General features: G+C 47.6%; 2 protein-coding genes across 5 annotated transcripts in view; both read right to left on the minus strand.

Annotated features, from left to right (window-relative positions):
- GAB2 (GRB2 associated binding protein 2) overlaps positions 1 to 12,945 on the minus strand; it is a 118,462-nt gene extending 105,517 nt beyond the window's left edge. Inside the window, exon 1 of one of the 3 annotated variants that reach the window (XR_010466252.1) lies at positions 2,273 to 2,496. Coding sequence is in view for 1 of the 3 variants with exons in the window: in XM_065030424.1 (XP_064886496.1) it covers positions 2,273 to 2,344 (72 nt within the window). In the remaining 2 variants the exon portion in view is untranslated. Of the gene's footprint in view, positions 1 to 2,272; positions 2,568 to 12,811 lie in introns of those variants that run through there. The other 2 variants (XM_065030324.1, XM_065030424.1) reach the window with 2 other exon arrangements.
- A 2,922-nt stretch (positions 12,946 to 15,867) lies between these two features.
- The window catches only part of NARS2 (asparaginyl-tRNA synthetase 2, mitochondrial), a 59,153-nt gene continuing 54,015 nt past the window's right edge, over positions 15,868 to 21,005 (minus strand). For both annotated transcript variants that reach the window (XM_065030614.1, XM_065030531.1), the window contains exon 14: positions 15,868 to 16,681. In XM_065030614.1, coding sequence (XP_064886686.1) covers positions 16,537 to 16,681 — 145 coding nt within the window. In that variant the 3' untranslated portion in view covers positions 15,868 to 16,536. The remainder of the gene's footprint in view (positions 16,682 to 21,005) is intronic.

Genomic DNA, 21,005 nt, shown 5'->3' on the forward strand with positions numbered 1-21,005 from the left:
CTATCATCTACCCTGTGTCAATACAGCCAGAGCAGGAACTTCAAACCCGATTAGCAGCATCCTGCAGCCTGAGATTTCTCCTTTGAGGTCTCAAACAGAACATAAACTGAAGGCACAAGAAAAGTGGCAAAGCCAGCGATTTAGCGCCTTGCCTTTGAGTCCGTACAAAGGCCGGTGTAGCACCGCGGTGGCTGAAAACTCGCTTTTTCTGCACAAAAATCAAAGATCAACCATGTGGGTTTGTTGTAGATGAAGGCAGGTTTTGGGGGAGCAAAGCTATCAGCCTCGGGCTCTACCACATTGAGCTGCTCTGAACCACCACCAAAGAGAACGTGACCAACACTCACGATATTAATAATAATGCATTAAAAAGCAAGGGGATGGTGCATCGCCAATCGAGACTCGGCCCGAATTAAGCCCAACACTTTCAAGTCCAGCCCCCGATGCAGGAAGCCGGCACAGCCGGCGTGCCTGGAAGGGAAGTCCCACTGACCACAGCGCCGGGACGGCTCCGACACGGTGATCCCCTCGAGTGACATCTGCCTCGCGGCGCTTCCTGCCCCGCTGAGCCCGCGTGGGACGGCCGGGGACATCGGCACGGCCGCGCTTCCTCCTGGGGGGACGGAGATGTTTTTTGAGGACATAGGTGGCTTGTGAAGCGCTTTGGGATGCATCTGGATGAAAAGCGCTCTTATGCACGTCGGAAATCAGTGCTGACCGCTGGTGTGTCGCGCCCTCATATAGAGTGCTTGGCAGATCTTATTCGGCTCTCGCTGGAATGTCAGAGCACAAGCTGGATATTCAGAAGGCGATGTGAGCGGCCTTTCACGGGGCAGATGCCAGGGAGCTAATGATGTTTGATGAGTTAAGGCCACCGGTGACTCAGGATCAGCAATTAGTTGATTTCTGCGGGAGGAAGGTGCTTTGCTCCATTAAGCTAAAAGCATCCTCCACAGTTCAGCGTGCACAAAGTCGTTCTGCTCATCTCCCACAAAGCTCCATACATTGGAGGTTTGATATTTCCCATGTAAACACCCTGTTTTACCTTTGCCTCGGTACATTTTGGGTGACAGAGAGGGGGAAAAAACAGATTCCCTCACAGTTACATCCCGCAGAATGGGATCAGGCGCACAAGGATTGCCGAGAGCAACCAGACACGCAGCTTAACGCAAGGAGATGCAGCCTATGGGGCTGCACTCACTTCAGATCAGACTAAAAACTCTGGATCACACATCAGATACTCCTCCAGCCCTGCCCTAGCCTGTGACACAGGACTACAGACACCCACCTCCCTCTCACGCTGCCATCAATCGATAACAGGCGCTGAGGAGACACCAGCTGCACTTGTTCCGCCCGCTGTGCCCAAAATCCACAGGACCAAATGACGATACGTCTGGTGTCCCCCTCAGCAAGGGAGAGGGTCCAGCTCCCTCCCGGAGGCTGCATCCCCGCCAACCAAAACCTGGCAGAGGTTGGTCACCGGAGCCAGGGAGTGGGACCCCGGCGTCACCCCAGGGAGCGACGTGCCGAGTCATAGGATGGCAGCTCGACGTGGCTGCGTCTCTGAGCTCTAACGCCGGGTGAGACGCTTTTGGGCGGAGGGCGCAGAGAGCAGTTATCTCTTTCGGCGAGTGGGGAACGCAATGGGGCTGGCACTCGGACCCTCTTTTTACAACTTCTTTGAAGTGTTTGATGTCAGCCGCCCGCGACACAAAAGGCTATCGAAGCGCTACCGGTGATATCTTCAAAGGCTCGGAACGCTCAATGATTAATAGGAACCGTGCATGGGGAGGGGGAAAGCGACCGTTATGGGGATGTTGGGGGGGCGGGGGAGGGAGATCCGAGATGTGTTACCTTTAGTCTTTGGGACAAAGGTATTCCCAACCTCCCCTAAAACGCACCGCTTCAAAGGAGGGGGTGTGACAGTCGCAGGTCCCGGTCACCGCGGGGCGCAGCAAAACTGCCCCAAACCCGGGGAGGGGAGGAGGGCACCGCTCCGACCGTGCCCATCACCCCGCTGCCAAGCATGGGACGAGCCGGGGGGGCTCCGAGATGCTCCCACCCAAATTCAGGGAGCAGCAGGAGCTACGATCAACCACCACCAACCCTCCCAGCCCGGGCAAGGGGCACCCCCGCCCTGCGGCAGGTGCAGCGGGGCGGGCGGCGGCTGCCGGGGGTGGAAGGGAGATTAGAACGGGGGGGAACCCCTTCCCGGAGCCGGGGTAGCGATGAGATAGGGGTAGCGATGAGACAGGGGTAGCGTGAGACTTACGTATCTCCGTAACTTCTTCTCCGGCGGTGACTTTCGGAGCCAGCCCGAACACACCACCTCCCCGCCGCTCATCGCGGCCGCAACCGGGCGCTGCCTCCCCGGGCGCTCAGCGCCGGCAGCGCCGGCCCATGGAGAGCGGTGGGCGGGTGGATGAAGGGATGGATGAGTGGGTGGGTGGGTGGGTGGATGGATGTATAGATGGATAGATGGATGGAGGGGGGGGCGACGAGCGCCTCCCCCCGCCGCCGCCACCGCCGAGCTGCGAGCGGGGAAGCAGGAAACCGGCTCCTTCCCCGGCTCACCACGCCTCCCGCCGCGTTAAAGACACAAACCCCGCGGGGAACAGGGGCTGCCCGGCCCCCCCGAGGGCTCCCTCCCACACGGGAGGGGCTGCTTCTCACTCCCGTCCACCCCCCGCACTCATACACTGCCCATAGAGTAACTTTATCCATAGCGCAGCACGGCGTCTCCATCGAAAAGTCGCACCCCCCCCCGCCGCAACCCCTCTAAGGTTTAATCTCCCCAGGACCCTTCCCCTCTCTGGATGGGAAAAGGTTCTTCTCACCCCAGAAAGGAGAGGCTGAGGGTCGCCCCGTTGCGCTGGGGGGCTTGTGGGAGATGAAAATGCCATAGGAAAGAAAACAAAGAGGTTGGGCAAGAAACAGCCAAACGTCAAAAGACAGCAAAAAACCTCCTGGATTTAAAAAAAAGAGAGGGGAATCGATAAAAGCTTCATATTTTATTATTGATTTTTAAATAATGGAGCTGTGCCCACTGAAAGGGGATTTGACTGCCACTGGAGTCTCACACAGACGAGCCGGGTTTCGTATTACAGCGTTTTATACCCTGGCTGAGATTAACTATCACCTTCCAGATCTAGAAACACCGTACATGTAAAAGTCTGATCCTCTCCCCGGTTCAGGCAGCACTAAAACTTCCCTGCGAGCAGGATTACGCTCTCACCCTCCTTCTGCTGCATCCTTAAAAGCAAAAACCTGGGCAGGGCAGCCAGAAAAGCCGAGTCCTCCCAGCTCAAGACACTCTCAGGCCGCCCACTAATTAGGAAAATACAACTCGGGGATGGATTTCCAAGACCTGTCTCCATACGGTGGCTCTGCCCCAAACCTGCTTGGGCACATTCAATCATCCCTGCCTCGATTTCCCTGCCTGTCCAACCTCCGTGGGCAGGGACGGTCCCTCCTGACGTGGTTTGTGCCGTGGCTGGTGCAATAACAGCTCCGCGCTGGCTGGATGCTCTGCTCTATGTCAAACAACAACAATCTTTATATAACGCCGCTCGCCCGGGGATCTTGCGTCACTTCGGAGCCGTAATTACAACCCGCTCGCCTCTGGGAGGGAGGCACAACACCTCTTTTCAAGATGGGGACAGCACACTTAAGCCATATGTTGTTTATCATCTTTCTGAATACATACAAGAGGGGAATAACCCCTTAAAGAACACGCATGTCATTTGTTAGGAATGGTGTGGTTTGTTGTTTTTTTTTTTTCCCAACAGCTTTGTTTTTCTGCCAGTGAAACGCAAAGGCTAAAAAAGCTTTTTCTACCTTTCCACTGCCCAAAGGCAGGGGCTGATTCTATTGAAGCGCTGCGTGATCTCCGTGCGGATCAGCTCGCCCGATGCGGTGTGTGCGATGGAGCTGAGCGCAGGGGAGAACGGCCAGCGGTGCCGTATCCATTTACACCATGCAAGAGCAAGAGTCTCACCCAAAAACTCTCCTGGGTTAGAGGTACTTGGAGCATTCGCAGGGAAAACCACATTCTAGTGACCCACACTTGGGAGATCTTACCAAACCCAGAGCGATTTCAGGGAGGCTGGTGACCCGCTGGGGATTTATAAGGACCTAATGGAGCGCAGAGGATCATTATTAATACACAGGTATCGTGCAAAGCTGTTCCATGGGGCACGTTAATGATTCACAGGTTAGGAATTCGCCCATTCTGACACCGATGCAAAGTGGTATCAGTCTGAAGACCAGTTACAGAGAACCCTGTCCGCATTTTTATGTTAACAACTTTCACCAGGTGGAGTTGAAACACTTCATTTGGGCGACGGATGTTTAAAGAAATGCTCCATAATTACCATCGTGTGAACTGGGATGAATTATTCTACATATTCCATGACAGCCTTTGTTTCATTACCCCGCTCCCTCGCTGTACTATCCTCTCCCTCCGCTCATCCCCTATTCTGCATCACATTTACTGACTTGGTCATATCACCAGATATATCTAAACGGTGTCCAAAACATGAAGTACCCCATGAATTCTTTTTTTGCTGCTTTTGGTGATGCCCGATACAAGCACCCCAGATTGCTGGGATTTTTGGATGGGAAACAGCTTGCATTTTCTGTACACTTAAATATGCTCGTGAAACGTGAAATATAAGCTCTGTGCAGAGAAACACTCGAAACAAAGACGCTCCACACGAACGTGCCTCCCTAATTCCACTGTGGCTGTACGCAGGGTGGGAACAGCGAGTTAATTCTGGCACCGGGCTGCCAGATTACATACGATCCAATGCATGTAACGACGTTACGATGCCTTATAATACTGGCCCCACTTAAAGCATTTGGCCAAGAATACAAATATTACCTCCAAACGTTACAGTTAAAGACGACGTATGTCATGAAGGCGGCTCTGATTTGGCAGTGCTTGCACGTTCGTAACAGTTTTACCGTCTTCAAGCTGTTCCTCCAAGCGGCGGCGGAGCCTGAACTCGGGTTGGCCCCAGCTGAGTGCGAACATCTCCGGAGTCGGAGCGAACAGCCAGCAGCTTTGGTGGAAAACTGTGAAAAACCACATCCCCGCGTTGGAAAAACGCGACGAGGGAGTTATATGAAACCATTGAGAATGCGTCTCTGCCAGCCGGAGCTATTGGAGGAGGAACAGCAGAATTAGCAGGCATAGCAAGGGAGAAATAAAGAGATGCCGTGTAAGAAATCGTAGGGCAGAAAGATATACCTTTTCTTTTCTAAGAAAAAGGCCTTGTGCTGCGTGTTTAATGTGCCAGGGTGCACGAAAAAGTGACACTTGCTCCTATAGAAACCTCTGGGGTTTTGAATGGTGACCTTCAGCATGCTTCCCTGTTCTTGGCTGAAACTGAAACCTGTGAAAAATCTCAACTTCCAAGAAAGAAACCACAATGCCCACCGCTCCTCCTGCCTGCTCCAAATGTATTTAAATGAGCTGTGCCATCTACTGGCAGCCGGGAAAGCTGCAGGCAGAGCAGGTCGCTGGTGTGAACAGTGGGGATGGGTGGATGATGGATGGATGGATGGATGGACGGATGGATGGATGGATGGATGGAGACACAGGGCACTTCCCAGGAATTAGGGACCAGCTGGCTGAAATGCTCTGGGCTACTCACCCCAGCCAGGCACTAATCCCTTGGAAATGCCCTATGCTGAGGTTAATATAAACTGAATTATGCCGGGGGCTGGGAGGGGGAGCTTTAAAAATCCGCTGTGCTGCTCGGCGCTACTGCCTGCTTTTCAATTCTGAGCGAACACTCCATCTCATGAGATCCAGCTCCACAACAATACGACCTGACTTTATCTTCACAAAACAGTTCCTGCCGCAGAGCTAGATGGAAGCAGCTTTTTTTTTTCTATTTCATGAAGACTTTTCAAGGTTAAAAAAAAAATAAATAATATCTTTCAAGAACTTAAGTCTTTTCATGCTTTGCACCCCCCCTAAAAGAGCCCAGCAAGCCCAGAACAACCGCAATCGAAGCCAAACCACAAGACGGTCCTTTCCTTCACATGATAAGACAGCAGCTCCAGCAGCACTGGCTGCTTTCCACTCACGGGGGGAATCATAGCACAAGATGCTTTGATCAGATAATGAGACAGTTTGAAGCATCTTCACAACCATGTTCCGTCAAAGACGGGGGCATCAGAGCTGATGCCGTAATAGAGATTGAATAAAGAGAGAAGGGAAGGGATGACTCGCAGGTCTGCAGTGTTCAAGGCGCACATGATCCCTTGGACTTGGGGAGATCCAGACCAGACGTGAGAAGAAATGTTTTACAGTGAGGGTGGTGAGAGCCTGTCCCAGGTTGGCCAGAGAGGTGGTGGATGAACCATCCCTGGAGACATCCCAGGCCAGGCTGGACGGGGCTCTGGGCAACCTGAGCTGGTGAAGATGTCCCTGCTCATGGCAGGGGTGGCACTGGGGGAGCTTTGAAGGTTCCTTCCAACCCAAACTATTCTATGATTCTATGACCTGATGGTCCAGTCGCTGGTGGTGGTGATGGGAAAACAACAGGTTAAACCTGCTTTGTCCCTTCTCCACTGGAAATCCTGGCAAAAGCCAACAGATCCCATCCAGAACAGATGCAGATGACTGGGCAGCACGGGGAGGGGGCCGGTGCTGAGCGGGACAGTGTCTGTGGATAGAGCCAGAGGACACAGCCAGTCCTCACACTCAAAGATAATTAAATGGGTTTTCCTATTCTGGGCTGCAGTGCAGTCCTGCTCCCCTCAGTAAACTGAACAGTCACAAATAATTTCACCTGGTGCTGAGCTGGGACAGAACGCTACTGAAATATTTCTCTGCTTCATGCCCAGACAAAGCTTCTCCATACCTGGTCCTTCCTTCTAGGATGGATCAATTCCCCATGCACACCCTCCTGCCTGGCTCCAGATACATTTTTAGCAGCTACGTTTAGCTTTTTTTCTTGTTCTCCTGATGAGAGCAGAAGCTCTGCATGGAAAGGACTCCCTCTACGGACACTATTTGGCACAATACGGCTTTGACTGCAGCTGGACCCACCAGCATAAGCAACCGTAAAACAAATGGAAATAAAACAAGCAGGAAGAAGTCTTTGCTGGGCTCACCCGACCCTGGTGTACTCCCACATCCTCAGGCATTACTTGAAGAGCAGATGGTGCTCTGTGGTAGAGCAAACGAGCAATTATCCTCCTGACACCCCATGAGGCCTCCCCACATGTGATCGCAAGAAGTTACTTCACCCCAAGCTAAGAGCTGTTGTCTGGCTTTTCAGCATAATTGGATGTAATCGAGTTTAATTCGGTTGGTGCAGTAACTCTGAAGACTTTTATAACCGGATTACTGTCGGATCAGCGGTCATGTGCCATTATATTCGCTGGTCAAAACAGAAGCCAGAATGAAAACAGATGCTTTCCCCCTGCTCCTCCTTCCAACAACACCCCTTCAGGATATGAGCTTGGGCTGTACGGTCAACATAACGAACTAAAAATTCTATTAGAAGAAGGAAGTCATTGCTGTCATATTACCTTCAGGCCTCTCCTAGAAAGCGTAAATTATTTATAGTATGTATCTCTACGTTTGTTTACAAGCCTAGACCATGCAAAGCTTAGAGCTGAAGCTACTGGAGGACAGACCTATGATGCACATGAGTTTTGAGACATCTAAATCTTATTATCCTCACTGTACGAGTAGAGAAGTTGAGGCCATGAGCAGGAGTGAATGGCTGATGAGGCTCCTCAGGCCTCATTTTCTGCTGTACGTCACCAGGAATATACAAAATGTTGTGTTTACAGGAGACACAGCTCTACTACAGGTAATCTATAGGTAAGAGAGTGGCACCAGGTAAACATAACAAAGTCAGCAGTGTGAAGATCTTATTTTCAGCACACACTCAGCTCCTACCAGCATTGTCAATGAAGCAGTATGTGAAAGCTTGTTACCATCACACTTTGGGTCAGATTTTGAAGATTCAAGACCCTGTGGTCTTTTCTAATGACCCCGAAATGCTCAGAGTTAAGACACAACAAGATCCTCCTGACAGAGGCTGAGGCCAAGCAAATAGAGACTGAAATACAACACTTCTTTAACACTGAAAATAATTACTGGAGCAACACGTGGAGGTGATACACTCCTATGGTTTCAAAGCATTTCAGGCCATTTGCAAGCAACAGAAGCGTATTATATTCCTGGCTGAAACACCGACTTCATTTTAGACAGATACCTGCTAAAATTCAGCTCAATTTTGAGTTGTAGATCAACCATTAAAAGACCAAAGTGCGAAGAGACCACCCTAAAATCAGCAGCAAAGGATGCTCTCCCAGCAGGAATACACATCTCTGGTTTTGGCCAGATGGCTATTGTGAGTTTCTAACGATCTGGGAAATAAACACTTCATAATGTTCTATCTCAGAGGGTTTAGCACAAGCTTTCTTCCTTTTTTTCCTAAACCAACACTGTTACAGATGGTATCAGGTCTCAGGCAGGGACTGGAGTAATTTGGTGCTAAAAACACCGTGTTTTTGGCACTTACTCCAAGGAGACGCTAATGTAATCCTGCCTGGCAAGTCATCCATCAAGTTTTTGCAACAAATAGGCTCATGGAATTCATTAAATAGTTGAACCCCGTGCTTCCTAAATCACCATAAATGCTAATCATTTATTAACGCTATTAATAATAATGGCATTTGAAAGAGTGTTTGAAGCCACTGGATAAACTAGGCCCTCGGATTTGATTTGCGTGGTTATTCGGGTTTTGCGGGTGGCGACGCTGGGACGTGCAGGGCGACAGGGAGAGCACCACCCATGCGTGTTTGCAGAGACACCAGCACTGGAGCTGCCTGCAGAGCTCCTTCTGATGGCTCAGATGGCGTGTACACGCTGCTGGGCAAGCCCGGACGCACACCGGGATGTATTTATACTAAACAACTGCAGAGGTCATCCCAAGTGCTTCATGGAGATGCCACTGAGTGACTCCAACAGGTCAGAATGAGGTCTCATCGGTTACAGCGATGCCAGAACCTCTGCGGGAGGTAAGTGCTCCTGGAGCTGCAGAATGGCTACTGGATGAGCACTGATTTTCATAGAATCATAGAATAGTATTGGTTGAAAAAGACCCTCAAGATCACCGAGTCCAACCATGGACCCAACACTATCACTACCCATGTCCCTGAGAACCTCATCACATCTGTTCAACCCCTCCAGGGATGGTGACTCCACCACTGCCCTGGGCAGCCTGTTCCAATGCCCAATAGCCCTTCAGGGAAGAAATTGTTCCCAAGATCCAACCTCCTCCAGCGCAACTTGAGGCCGTTTCCTCTGGTCCTGGCGCTTGTTCCTGGGGAGCAGAGCCCGATCCCCCCGGCTCCAAGCTCCTTTCAGGCAGTTCAGAGATCAGAAGGTCTCCCCTCAGCTCCTGTTCTCCAGCTGAACCCCCCCAGCCGCTCCCATCACACTTGTGCTCCAGCCCCTCACCAGCTCCGTTCCCTTCTCTCAACTCGCTCCAGCACCTCAAGGCCTTTCTTGGAGTGATCCCCGGATTCGAGGTGCATCCTGGCCAGTGACAACCATAGGGGGAAGAACTTTTTCCATAACTTCGTACCAAAATGAGAGAAATCTGTTCTCAGGTCAGGTAGGAGAGCCTGGAAATCTAACCCTGAGCCTAACTCTGGCTTTGCTTTCCTTTGTAGCCTCTGGCAAGTACCTTCATCTGTCCCTGATTTTTCTGCACCCATCTGGAGCATCGCAGCTGTGTGAACAGCCCTGGCAGCACTGACACAGAGAGGTCAGTAAGCCTGGAAGATGTTTTGGGTGGGTGTCACACAGAATCAGAGACTGGTTGGGGTTGAAGGGACCTCTGGAGATCATCCAGTCCAACCCACCCGCTAACGCAGGGTCACCAGAGCAGATCACACAGGAAGGTGTCCAGGTGGGTTTGAATGTCTCCAGAGAAGGAGACTCCACAGCCTCTCTGGGCAGCCTGGTCCAGGCTCTGGCACCTCACAGTAAAGAAGTTTCTCCTCATATTCAGATGGAACCTCCTGTGTTTCGGTCTGTGCCTGTTGCCCCCATCCTGTCATTGGGCACCACTGAACAGTCTGGTCCATCCTCTTGACACCCACCCTGGAGATATTTATAAGTATGTATAAGATCCCCAGCTGTCTCCTGCTTGGACGGGCAGCCCACGGCCACACAATCATCAACAGGGCAGCAGCAAATCTGCAAATCTGAGGGACAAACACAAAACAGAAGACCCATGTCTCCGAAGAATATGGATCATTGCCTACTTCACACAGCTTATTCATAGTACCGAGCACTTAGAGCCTGGGAACTTCAAAGGGTGGGAAAAATAGTACTGAATTAATGCTCAAAAATCACTTGGCAATATGGACACCAGAGAAGTATCATTGCAAAGCCACTTTGCCCATGATATATAACTCTTGTGCCCAGTGGCTGGACATCTAGCACGTCCTAGAAGCCATAGCAGATAGGCCAGACCTGAGGAAGAAATATTTTACACTGAGGGCGGTGAGAGCCTGTCCCGGGTTGGGCAGAGAGGTGGTGGATGAACCATCCCTGGAGACATCCCAGGCCAGGCTGGACGGGGCTCTGAGCAACCTGAGCTGGTGAAGATGTCCCTGCTCATGGCAGGGGTGGCACTGGATGAGCTTTGAAGGTCCTTTCCAACCCAAACTATTCTGTGATTCTACAATAGTACACAATAGTCTAATATAGAAACTTAAGTGTTTAAATGATTCATCGAGGCCATCTTCCAGACCACACAAAGATTTTGTTTATGAGCAATTTGCATATTTTTTTGCCAGCAACCCATATGATTGGTGACTTCTGAAAATTTAGACCTCAATTTTTACAGCACATACAAGTATCAGTGCATTAATCTGCTGAAGGTAGTGGGATATCCAGCTATTGGTGAAGAGCAAAAAGCAAGATCAAGCTCTGCAAAGAAAATTAAAAATGTACTCTGCTGGCTGCCTCACATTATTCAGAAGAAGAAATCAATTGTAAGAGTAATGAAAATGAACAGCAGGATTGCTGTCTCTAAAAGGCCTTGGGACATACAGGGATAAGATAAAAATCACTGAAGCACAGCCTAGGATCTTAGAAATGCCAAAAATGCTTTTGAAACCGGATCGGTTGCAAACATCCTGCCCCGCTTCTGGTGTGGCAGTGCTCCCAAAGGAGGAGGGAAGTCTCGTGGGGAGGCACCGAGCTAAGATTTGGTTTATTTGGGTGAGTTCCACGGTTCTGCCCCGCACCTTCCACAACCTTGGGCAAGCGGCTCAGCTGCTCCGTGCCTCAACTTCCTGCAGCGAGAGCATCAGCAATAAGAGCAACACAGATTCTGAAGTCATTTCATCCACATTTCACCCATAATCGTGCTTATAATTTCTGATGGAGCCAGTATATGTATTTAAATGGCCAGAGAGCCTTGCCCTTTATGTGAAAGCTCTTCCTTTACAGCATCTCTGCCGAACAACTTGTGCAGCAGGCACCGAGACACAGCTGTAGGACACATAATAATACATTTCACAGCAGCAATAAAACAACGGGAGCCATAATTTCTTTGAACTCTGGGGTCAAACTTGTTGTTAGCCAAGTCTGTAAGAACTCGTATAGTAAATTACATACGTCTCTTTACCAGCAGGATCATAAAACAAAACTTTACAATCCTTCCGAAGGTCACGGCTCTGCAACGAGCAGTGAAGACAAAACAATAAATTCACCTCTGAGACCACCATTTTTGTGGCTTTGGCAGCTTTGGTTAGACCTGAGCAAATTAGGACTTTGACAATCTTTATACAACGTCTTTCTTATTTCTCCTTTGGACCCATCTCCCAATTCTCCCTAAGCGTAAGGCAGAGGCTAAAACAACAGTAAAAATGGCTGTTATTGGTTTCAGCAGCCACATTTATCTCTATACACACATTTAATGGAAACAATGACCAAAGTGTTTCTTGGCAAATTAGTCCCCTTCTCCCCAACCAAGAAAAACACATCTATAAGCTATTTCCAAAACAATCAATATTAGCCCCGCAAGCAAAACTGTACATTACATTTCCCATCAAAGTCTTGGCATTCCCTCAAACAAGTGATGCTTTATAAATTGCAGCTACTACCAAATAAACCGGAGAGAAGAGTGCTGAGCTGGGCACCTTGCTGCTTTTCCCTCAGGTCTGGGGGCTTGAATTCAGGTAATTTAGCTACAAAAATCCCTGTGCTGGCCTGCTGACTTTTAAACATTTGGCCCAGCCATGTATCTTTTCATCTACGCTTGTACAGAAGCTGGTTAAACAGTCCGAGATCCGGACAATGCCATGGTACCAAAACATAAATCATAAAGGGGAGAAGGGCAATCTCTACTAGACTCAGAGCATGAATTTGCTCTCCCGGGGATTTAAAACCAAAAAGACTGACACATGGTGTTAGTTTTGTGGGTATTATTTTTTTAATTAAAAATAGAGTACTTCGGGATACTTTGATCCCGCACATAAAGGTCTTAAGCAAAGGGATTATCTGATATTCTTGAGGTGAAAACAAAGGTTTTCCGCTAAACACTCTTCGGAGAGGCTGGCATTTGGTTATGCAAAGTTTACGGCATTGCTCTTTTATTCCCAGCAGTGCTGCCCTTCCATCGCTCCATCCTAATGTTGCAAAGACACAGACACAGTAATCGATGACACCGATTCTTTCACCTGAAGCTCAAAGTGAGGACAAATCTGAAACGGGGCAGTGCTGGCCGCTGAGGAACTGAAACTTGAAGAAATAACTTACCGAAAGGATGCTGGCCGAGACCGTGCTGCTCACCTGGGCTGGAGAACCGATGGCTTATTGCACTGAAAACACCCTCAAGGGAGCTACTGCACTGGGTGCTTGGGCTAAGAGATGATTCCTGCGTGCAAAAAATAACAGTGTTTATTTGAAGAAGTGTCAGAGGGTTTATCTGGCTTTGGCCATAGCCAGAGCGCAGGATTGAAGCAAAGATGTAGCAAGGAAAACGGCTTAAAACTAAGAAAATCTCATAGTGTTTCCCTCCCTGTCCAAGAGGAATGACCTCCCCTGTCCTCCAGATTAACTTCCCTTTTGTTTTGGGAGAGGAGATTTGAAGGAAATACATGACATTCCACATGGAAATCCCAGGGAAAACACGTCGCATTCCTTGGCAATACCAGCCGACGTTACATACACATCTCGGGAGGTGAACAATGCCAGCCTGGAGGGAAAGAGCGGCTCCCACCCTCGCTGGGTGCCCATAAATCAAACTTCTCACAAGAAAAGTAATCTCAGTATTAACCCTAAGCAGTATCACCACGCACATGGAGCCCAGCCCCTGCCTTCTCCTCTCTCCCACCGCTAGGAAACATGATCTGGTGAAGATGTCCCTGCTCACGGCAGGGGTTGGACTGGATGAGCTTAGTGAAGGTCCCTTCCAACCCAAACTGTACTATGAAAACAACACATGGTGAAGGCTGTTTCAAAGGCTGGACAACCCTTTCTTCTCCGAGTCTGCTCAGTTCTGTTGGGAACAACCCTGCTCTCTTTCTGCTTTTTCTGCTAGATTATCAGGGTAGTTTTTTGGATGAGCTTTCAGACCCAAGGGCAATGCCTCCTTAGCTCAACCCTGCCCATGGGCTCTCCAACACACCCAGTACCTTTGAATTAAATAGAAATACATGTGGAAGACTGAGGAGATCGCTTCTCTTGGACACTTAGTTGAAAATGCATGAAGAACCACTCACAGTGCATCCTTGCTATATACCTTCATACACCTTCTGTGGTGAGCAACAGAACCCGAGAGAATGGCAGGAAGATGTGCCAGGGGAGGTTCAGGTTGGACATGAGGAAAAGGTTCTTCACCCAGAGGGTGCTGGACACTGAACAGGCTCCCCAGGGAGGTGTCACGGCCCCAAGCCTGACAGTGTTCAAGAAGAGACTGGACAGTGTCCTCAGACACACGGTGTGAACTGTGGGGTTGTCCTGTGCAGGGACAGGAGTTGGACTCGATGACCCTTGTGGGTCCCTTCCAGCTCAGGACATTCTATGGTTCTATATTATACCTACCTATAAATAAATCAGAGGGTCAACCTTTTCCTTCTGTCCTGCAACAACATCTTACCAACACAAAGCATGAAGGGTGGATCACACCAGTCCTTGGTTCTTGCAAGTTGTCACCTCCTGTCAGGCCCTGACAACCTGTTTGAAACAGTCCTGCTGTCCCTTCCCTGTGACTTGTGACTCACGCCACATCACCCTATGACTTCTTGGCACCTTCCATTGTCTTCTTCTCTACACCTTGTTTGTCACCTGTCACTGTTAAGCCCCACACCCTGCCCATCAGATCTGGCATCTCAACAACCTGCTGATGCCAAAACCAACACAACCAGCCCAGAGCTGCTGCGGGGACCAGAGCAGCATGGCTGGGAGCTGCTTTTGCCACTCAGCCACTCTGTTTTCAGCAGATGGGCTTCCCATTTCAAGCACTGTCATTTACAGCAAGCGTGACAGAACCAGGGATGAAGGATCTCAGTAAGGACACCCGCTCATCGCAACATGGGATGGATGGGGCTGTTTGGCAGCTGCATTCTTTCTGCATCTTCCTGCTGAGAAAATTAATTCCAAAACATAAAGGCCAGTAACCACGTTTAAGAAAGTGAATTAAAAGGAGCTGGTCCAAATGTAGGAAGATACTCGGGTGTCTTATGTATTATAGGAACTTCTGATGGTTTCAAAGGGAAGGCAGGTGGTTGAACCGTTTTGTGGAACCAGACTTACCAACTCAAGACTCTACTGAGAAATGCAAACCAGAAAATGCACAGTTAACACCTGCCCAACCAAGCAGACGCAGGAGATATCAAAACAATCTCGATGTGCAGGGGATGTCTCGGCGCATGCAACAAACACCCCAAAGTAAGGACCTTGTGGTGATGATGTTTGCATGATGGCAACATGTAAAAGCCCCAACCGTGGACCAAACTGAAACTCGGCAGGTGCCACGTGACATAAATATGTATTTTTAGATACTGCAGGTGCAGCATTATACAGTGAGAACTGTGACTGCAATATTACCAGCGCAATGCTATTTGATTACTATTTTTTCCATCTCTTTCATCTACTTGGAAAATAATTTTTCCATGGGTGTTCTGCACCCACTTCACGTTGTACGCGGGGTTCATCAGAATTAAGGTTGTTACCTTTATTAATTTATATATCATGTTTATACTGCAGCCGTCTTGGGGTCCAGAGCAGTAAGCACTACGCAAATGACCTTTTGCTATACTGTGATAATTTGGAAAAGAAAAAGGATGCTGGAAATCCTCAGTTTGAGTCCCAAATAAACCACTTGTTTCCAATTGTCTTGGGTATGTTGCTTGATCTGCCCTAAATACAGAAATGAATATTTCTTTAGCTGGCAGGGAAGCTGAGAGCATAAACCCATTAGAGACTGCAAGGAGTTCAGATCCTATAGTGATAATTAATTACTTAATACATACGCAATGGTTAGGAGTGCATGTTTGTTGCTTCAAAATACAGACAAAACTGCTTGGTCTGATAAGCACACGAGAGATTTTCTCAGTAATAACAACGAAAAAGCAAAGCAACAGGAAAAAACCACCGATAAACTGCAAGTTTGCTCTGGAGAGATGAATGAACTCTCTTTGTCTTTCTGCTATGAACATGTGCTTTCCTGGAAACAGAAAACAGAAATCTCCTGCAGAAGTTGTGCAACCAATCTGGGTAAATGGAAAGAGAAACATCTACTCAAGACGCTGAAGGAAACACTGTGATGCTGAGCACTACGGTTTTATAACAGAAGAAGAAACCATACGGAGTTACAAAACAACCCAGTGCACATCTTTATTGATGATTCACAAAATCAAACATCATTCACCTAATTCACACCAGCAGCTCCAGTGTGATATTTTTCCTTGCCAGGTTTGGCTGATTTTCTTTTTAAGGTAAAGAGTATTTGTTTTTAACTCGGGGTGGGGAGAATCACACTTTACAGTGGCCATTTCGTAAGAGCGAGTGCATCACAGCCATGACAATACTTCACAATTTTATAACATTTAATCTTCAAAGTACCATGCAGGCATTTAATTAAAGCCTATTAAAGCCTCACAGCAGCCCTGGCTCCCAGTCCATTTTAGGTAACACCTCCTTAATGATATTTCACATAAAACCCCCTCCCAACAACCCTTATTCGGTACTTCCATGGCTTGTACTGGTCTCACGAGAATCTTAACCCTTTAGTTAAGTGGGATTTATTAATACTCCTGAAGTGCATTGAGGACATGAACTGCTATCAAATTAACTGCAAATGTGCTTCCATAATCTCACCGGAACGTATATTATGTCCAATAAGCCAGTATTAAATTTACCAAGAGCTTCACTGATTAAAAAAAGTCTCGATTTCCTACTAAAACACACTGAGTCATACATAATATGGTACATACATACAGTCACACCATCAGTTTGCTCCATGTGCGTCGGCTACTGAGCTACAGGAGACAGGAGTGAGAAAACCTGGGGAAAGGAATAACGTCTTTGATATTGTCAACTCCCAAGATGTACTGCAGGTAGCGTTCAAACCCCATTCCGAAGCCTCCATGAGGAACTGAGCCAAATTTTCGGAGGTCTAGATACCTGTAATTTAAACAGACAGTTACGTTTGCAGCTGGGTTACGCTGATGTAATTACAGAGAGCTTTTTATCTAGGGTTTTGCTTTCCATCTTAATTACTTCCCTTTGACCCCAACCACCGTGGGTTTCTGCCAACACAGCCAGTGTTGGTCAGGGCTCCGAAGCTGCGGTTCCCCGACCGGCTAAATTGTACTAGCAGAAACCCCAAGTGCAAATGTGTTTAAACCAGCACAGATATGCTTTGCCAACATGCTAAAGCCTGTTTTGTTTAGGAGCAAGAATTCATTTGGGTGCAAAGAACAGTTTTACCACCATAGCTCTGCTCATATCAAGGGCTTCTTGGTAAGTTTTAGTGTCTAAAACACTCCGAGCAGAGGCACAAACTCAGGTTCCTACAGAGATGCAAAATATTTCAAGTGTTGGAGATGGAGTCACCTGCTTGGGTTTGTTCAGCCCTTGCCACGCTGGTGCTGAGATCTGCTCTACAATACATTCTTTCATTTTCTGTCTTCTTCTCACTAGTCTACGTCATTTCATTTCCAGTAATTTCTTCAGGTCTTACCATCTGCTGACTTCCTTCAGATGTTTAGTTTTTCTTTTAAGGTAATTAAGATGGCTTTTTGTTACATTTTCCCCCAATCACTCTTACAGACCGATTCATTTATTTCCACAGTAACTCAGCAAAAACAATCTTGGGCGTTTCCTCTTTGAAACAAGATCTGGAATGAGACATTTCATTTTGGAGAACAGCACCTGTTGTGCACGGAAAACTCAGAAAACGTTTGGAAGAAGATATTCCAAATATATGGGTGTCAATAAGATTATGATGTTCTTTCTTTAGAGTCCTCCACTTTCCAGCTGGACTGTAGCTGATGTGACACACAAAAACTATATTTCCAGCTATAAATTGTCACCAACCATTTTGTTTTAATAGGAGTGAAAAACATCTCGGTGGTTCTATTGATTTATAGGGCCACTTCTGAGCTCGCTGATGCCACAAAGTTATTTTTCTTTGTATGAGTGCACTAGTAAGGGATCGAGTGACTCCAGATGTATTACATGCTTCTAACCTTCGGGTATGAATATTTTATCACCCCGGTTTAAAAAAAATCACGTGCATTTAAATACAAGTACATATATATGTTTTACTACTTAGGCAGTAGAGTGGTGGGGAAAAAGCACTGTGAAAAGAAATTAAGATTGGATTGATTGTAATAAATGGCTTCACAAATTTTAACTACTGTTAATACACTGCAAGGAAAAACTGTAGTTTATAGTGTGTATATATAATTTATCTATTTTTATATATATTATATATATAGTATAATATATATATTTAAGTGTACCTGCTTTTACATATCACAGAATCGACTGGGTTGGAAAAGACCTCAGAGATCATCCAGTCCAACCCTTGGTCCAACTCCAGTCCATTGACTAGATCAGGGCACTAAGTGCCACGTCCAATCTCAGTTTAAAAACCTCCAGGGCTGATGAGTCCAGCACCTCCCTGGGCAGCCATTCCAATGCCTGACCACTCTCTCTGCAAAGAATTGCTTTCTAATCTCCAGCCTATATACATATATATATATATATGTATATGTATGGAGTGTTCTTGCTTGGACTTCCATGTGCTTCAGAATTTTGTTGGTTTGAAGACTATATTTGAGCAGATTAAACCCAAAGTAATGTCCCAACCACCTCTACTTGCAACCCAGAAATCCTCTCCAACAAATTCTACAGCTGCAAGAGATCACCCTGGCAGACTTGGTTTGACAGTACGCCCTTTATACCATGATATATTATTTTTCCTTGCAGTTCATTAATTGGGGAAGCCATTTATTATACACAATCCAATCTTCAGGTGTGGGTTGTTCTGATTTTTTCCCTCTACCCCACTGCCCAGGTAGTAAAACAAGAAGAAGAACTTCTTACCTCTTCCAAACTAGCACTGGCACATGAAGTGCAGTTATGCCTCCATTAGAAGTTGAACAGCCAGCTAAAGAGTGAGTTCCTTTCAGGCAGTTCAGAGATCAGAAGGTCTCCCCTCAGCTCCTGTTCTCCAGCTGAACCCCCCAGGTCCCTCAGCCGCTCCCATCACACTTGTGCTCCAGCCCCTCACCAGCTCCGTTCCCTTCTCTCAACTCGCTCCAGCACCTCAAGGTCTTGCTTAGGATATGAACACATAGGCTGTGAACAGGATCATGGTCTTTGCCTCTGTCCACTTCATACACACTGCACTGAGAACCTGAGTTTCTACTAATACACTCAGAACTGCCACTGGGGAGCTTCCAACTTAGCAGCTTTTCACTGGTTTGAAAGGAAAATGATGGGCAGATCTGATGCTGCAGGAGGTGACCTGTGAACAAGAATCATAGAATGGATTGGGTTTGAAGGGACCTCCAAAGCTCACCCAGTGCCAGCCCTGCCATGAGCAGGGACATCTTCACCAGCTCAGGTTGCTCAGAGCCCCGTCCAGCCTGGCCTGGGATGTCTCCAGGGATGGTTCATCCACCACCTCTCTGGCCAGCCTGGGACAGGCTCTCACCACCCTCAGGGGCAACAATTTCTTCCTCATGTCTTGCCTGAATCTCCCCTCTTTTAGTTTAAAACCATCACCCCTTGTTCTGTCACAACAGGTCCTGCTCAAAAGTCTGTCCCCATCTTTCTTATCGGCCCCTTTTAAGTCCAGAAAGGCCACACTATGGTCTCCCTGGAGTCTTCTCCAGGCTGAACACCCCAACTCTCTCAGCCCGAAAGGAATGACCCGGTAAGTGTGAGGAACATGGGTGCAGCTCATGGCAGATCAACCTGCAGCAGCTCAGTGGTTCTGAGTAGAACTGGTAAACCAGCTGGTGACTGGGCCTAGTAATTTAAACAACAGAGCAAACATTTCTGATGACATCTACGAGCGTATCTCAGCCAGTGCAAAGACAAGTTAGACCAAGCCTAGCATCTTTTCTCGCCTTTTGCTGGCAACAGAGTTTATAAAGTCATTGTAAGGAGATTAAATAACTCAGCTTCTTCCAGATGAACAATAATAATAATAATAAACTCTACCCTTGCTTATCCAGGGCTTTGTTCTGCAGATCTCAAAGCACTCTGAGAAGCTATTTTGGCAACGGCAGTGAAACAAAACCCATTAAAGTTAATGGAAAAAGTCCATTGAATTAAACGTGCTAAGGATCAAGCCTGTGAATCCTTTCTGATGACTGTGCTTAAAAGAAGCAAAGGAATTGAGAAATTTTCCATTCTTCCCAGATGAAAGAAAAAGTAGCTGCCTGCAGATGAAGAGAAAATTCCCTCTGGGCTGGAAAATACTCCCTGATGTTTTCCTGCATTCAGCAGTCGCCAGATATTGGATGTTTCTCACCTCAAAAACAGTAATGAACTATTTCTCCCGGTAGCTCATATTTAAGAGGAGAGCTGAGCCTTCCACTGGCAACTGGGGGACTGTGTAACATTATTCCACGGGGGAAATAAGTTTCTGCGACCCCAGTCAGGCCCAGAGTTCATGTTCTGGACCTACAGGACTAGTAGTTCTTCAGAGATTTGAATCTTACTAAAGTATGTGCTGCAACAACAACCCCCAGCAATGAATTCCAGGAGCTTGTTATGTGCCAAGTTAGAAAAGCATTTCCTTTCATCCTTTTAAAAATCCATATCCTTTTATCATCATCGCGAGCTCCTGTGTTGCACTATGAAGATCAGGGCTCTCTTAGTGACCATTCACAAGCAGGATGTGTTCTTTTCTCTCTCTTTTCAAAATAAATGCAATCTCGATCTTTTATGTAAGCCCCTTGTTATACTGAAGCCTCCGCAGCCTGTCTGAGAAAAAGGCTGAAAGAACAAAGATAGCGCGGCTCATGAAGGTGAATATTCTACTGGGGAAAAAAACAAAAGGAAAAAGATGAGGGTAATGAAAAACTACCAGTGAAATTACGTTTGAAAGATTATTTTGTTGGATGTTTCAGGAAATAAATACACAAAGCATCGCCAGGTTCTGATGCTGAGTGAAACGCTGTTTTGGTATCAAACAGCTTTGGCTTTTTGGGAATCCACAAAAAAGCATTTAGGGAGGTCAAGTTACAACACTGCCATGGACACAAGTGGGGTTTGGGCATGTTTTGGTTGCCTTTAGCACTGATTTTCTGCTCCCAGAGCAGGAGTAACAGGACCAGGCGCCTGTCAAGGACAGCGATGGGCTCTACCTGTCCTCGCTGGCTCTGGAGGAGGTTGGAGGATGACATGAATGTTGTCACTGGTCCTGGATTGCAAGTGGCTCCCCAGTGCTGCTAGTCTGTAAGCCCAACTCTTCCTTTCTACCTTG

Source organism: Columba livia, chromosome 1 (genome assembly GCF_036013475.1).
Source record: "Columba livia isolate bColLiv1 breed racing homer chromosome 1, bColLiv1.pat.W.v2, whole genome shotgun sequence".
Taxonomy (NCBI): domain Eukaryota; kingdom Metazoa; phylum Chordata; class Aves; order Columbiformes; family Columbidae; genus Columba; species Columba livia.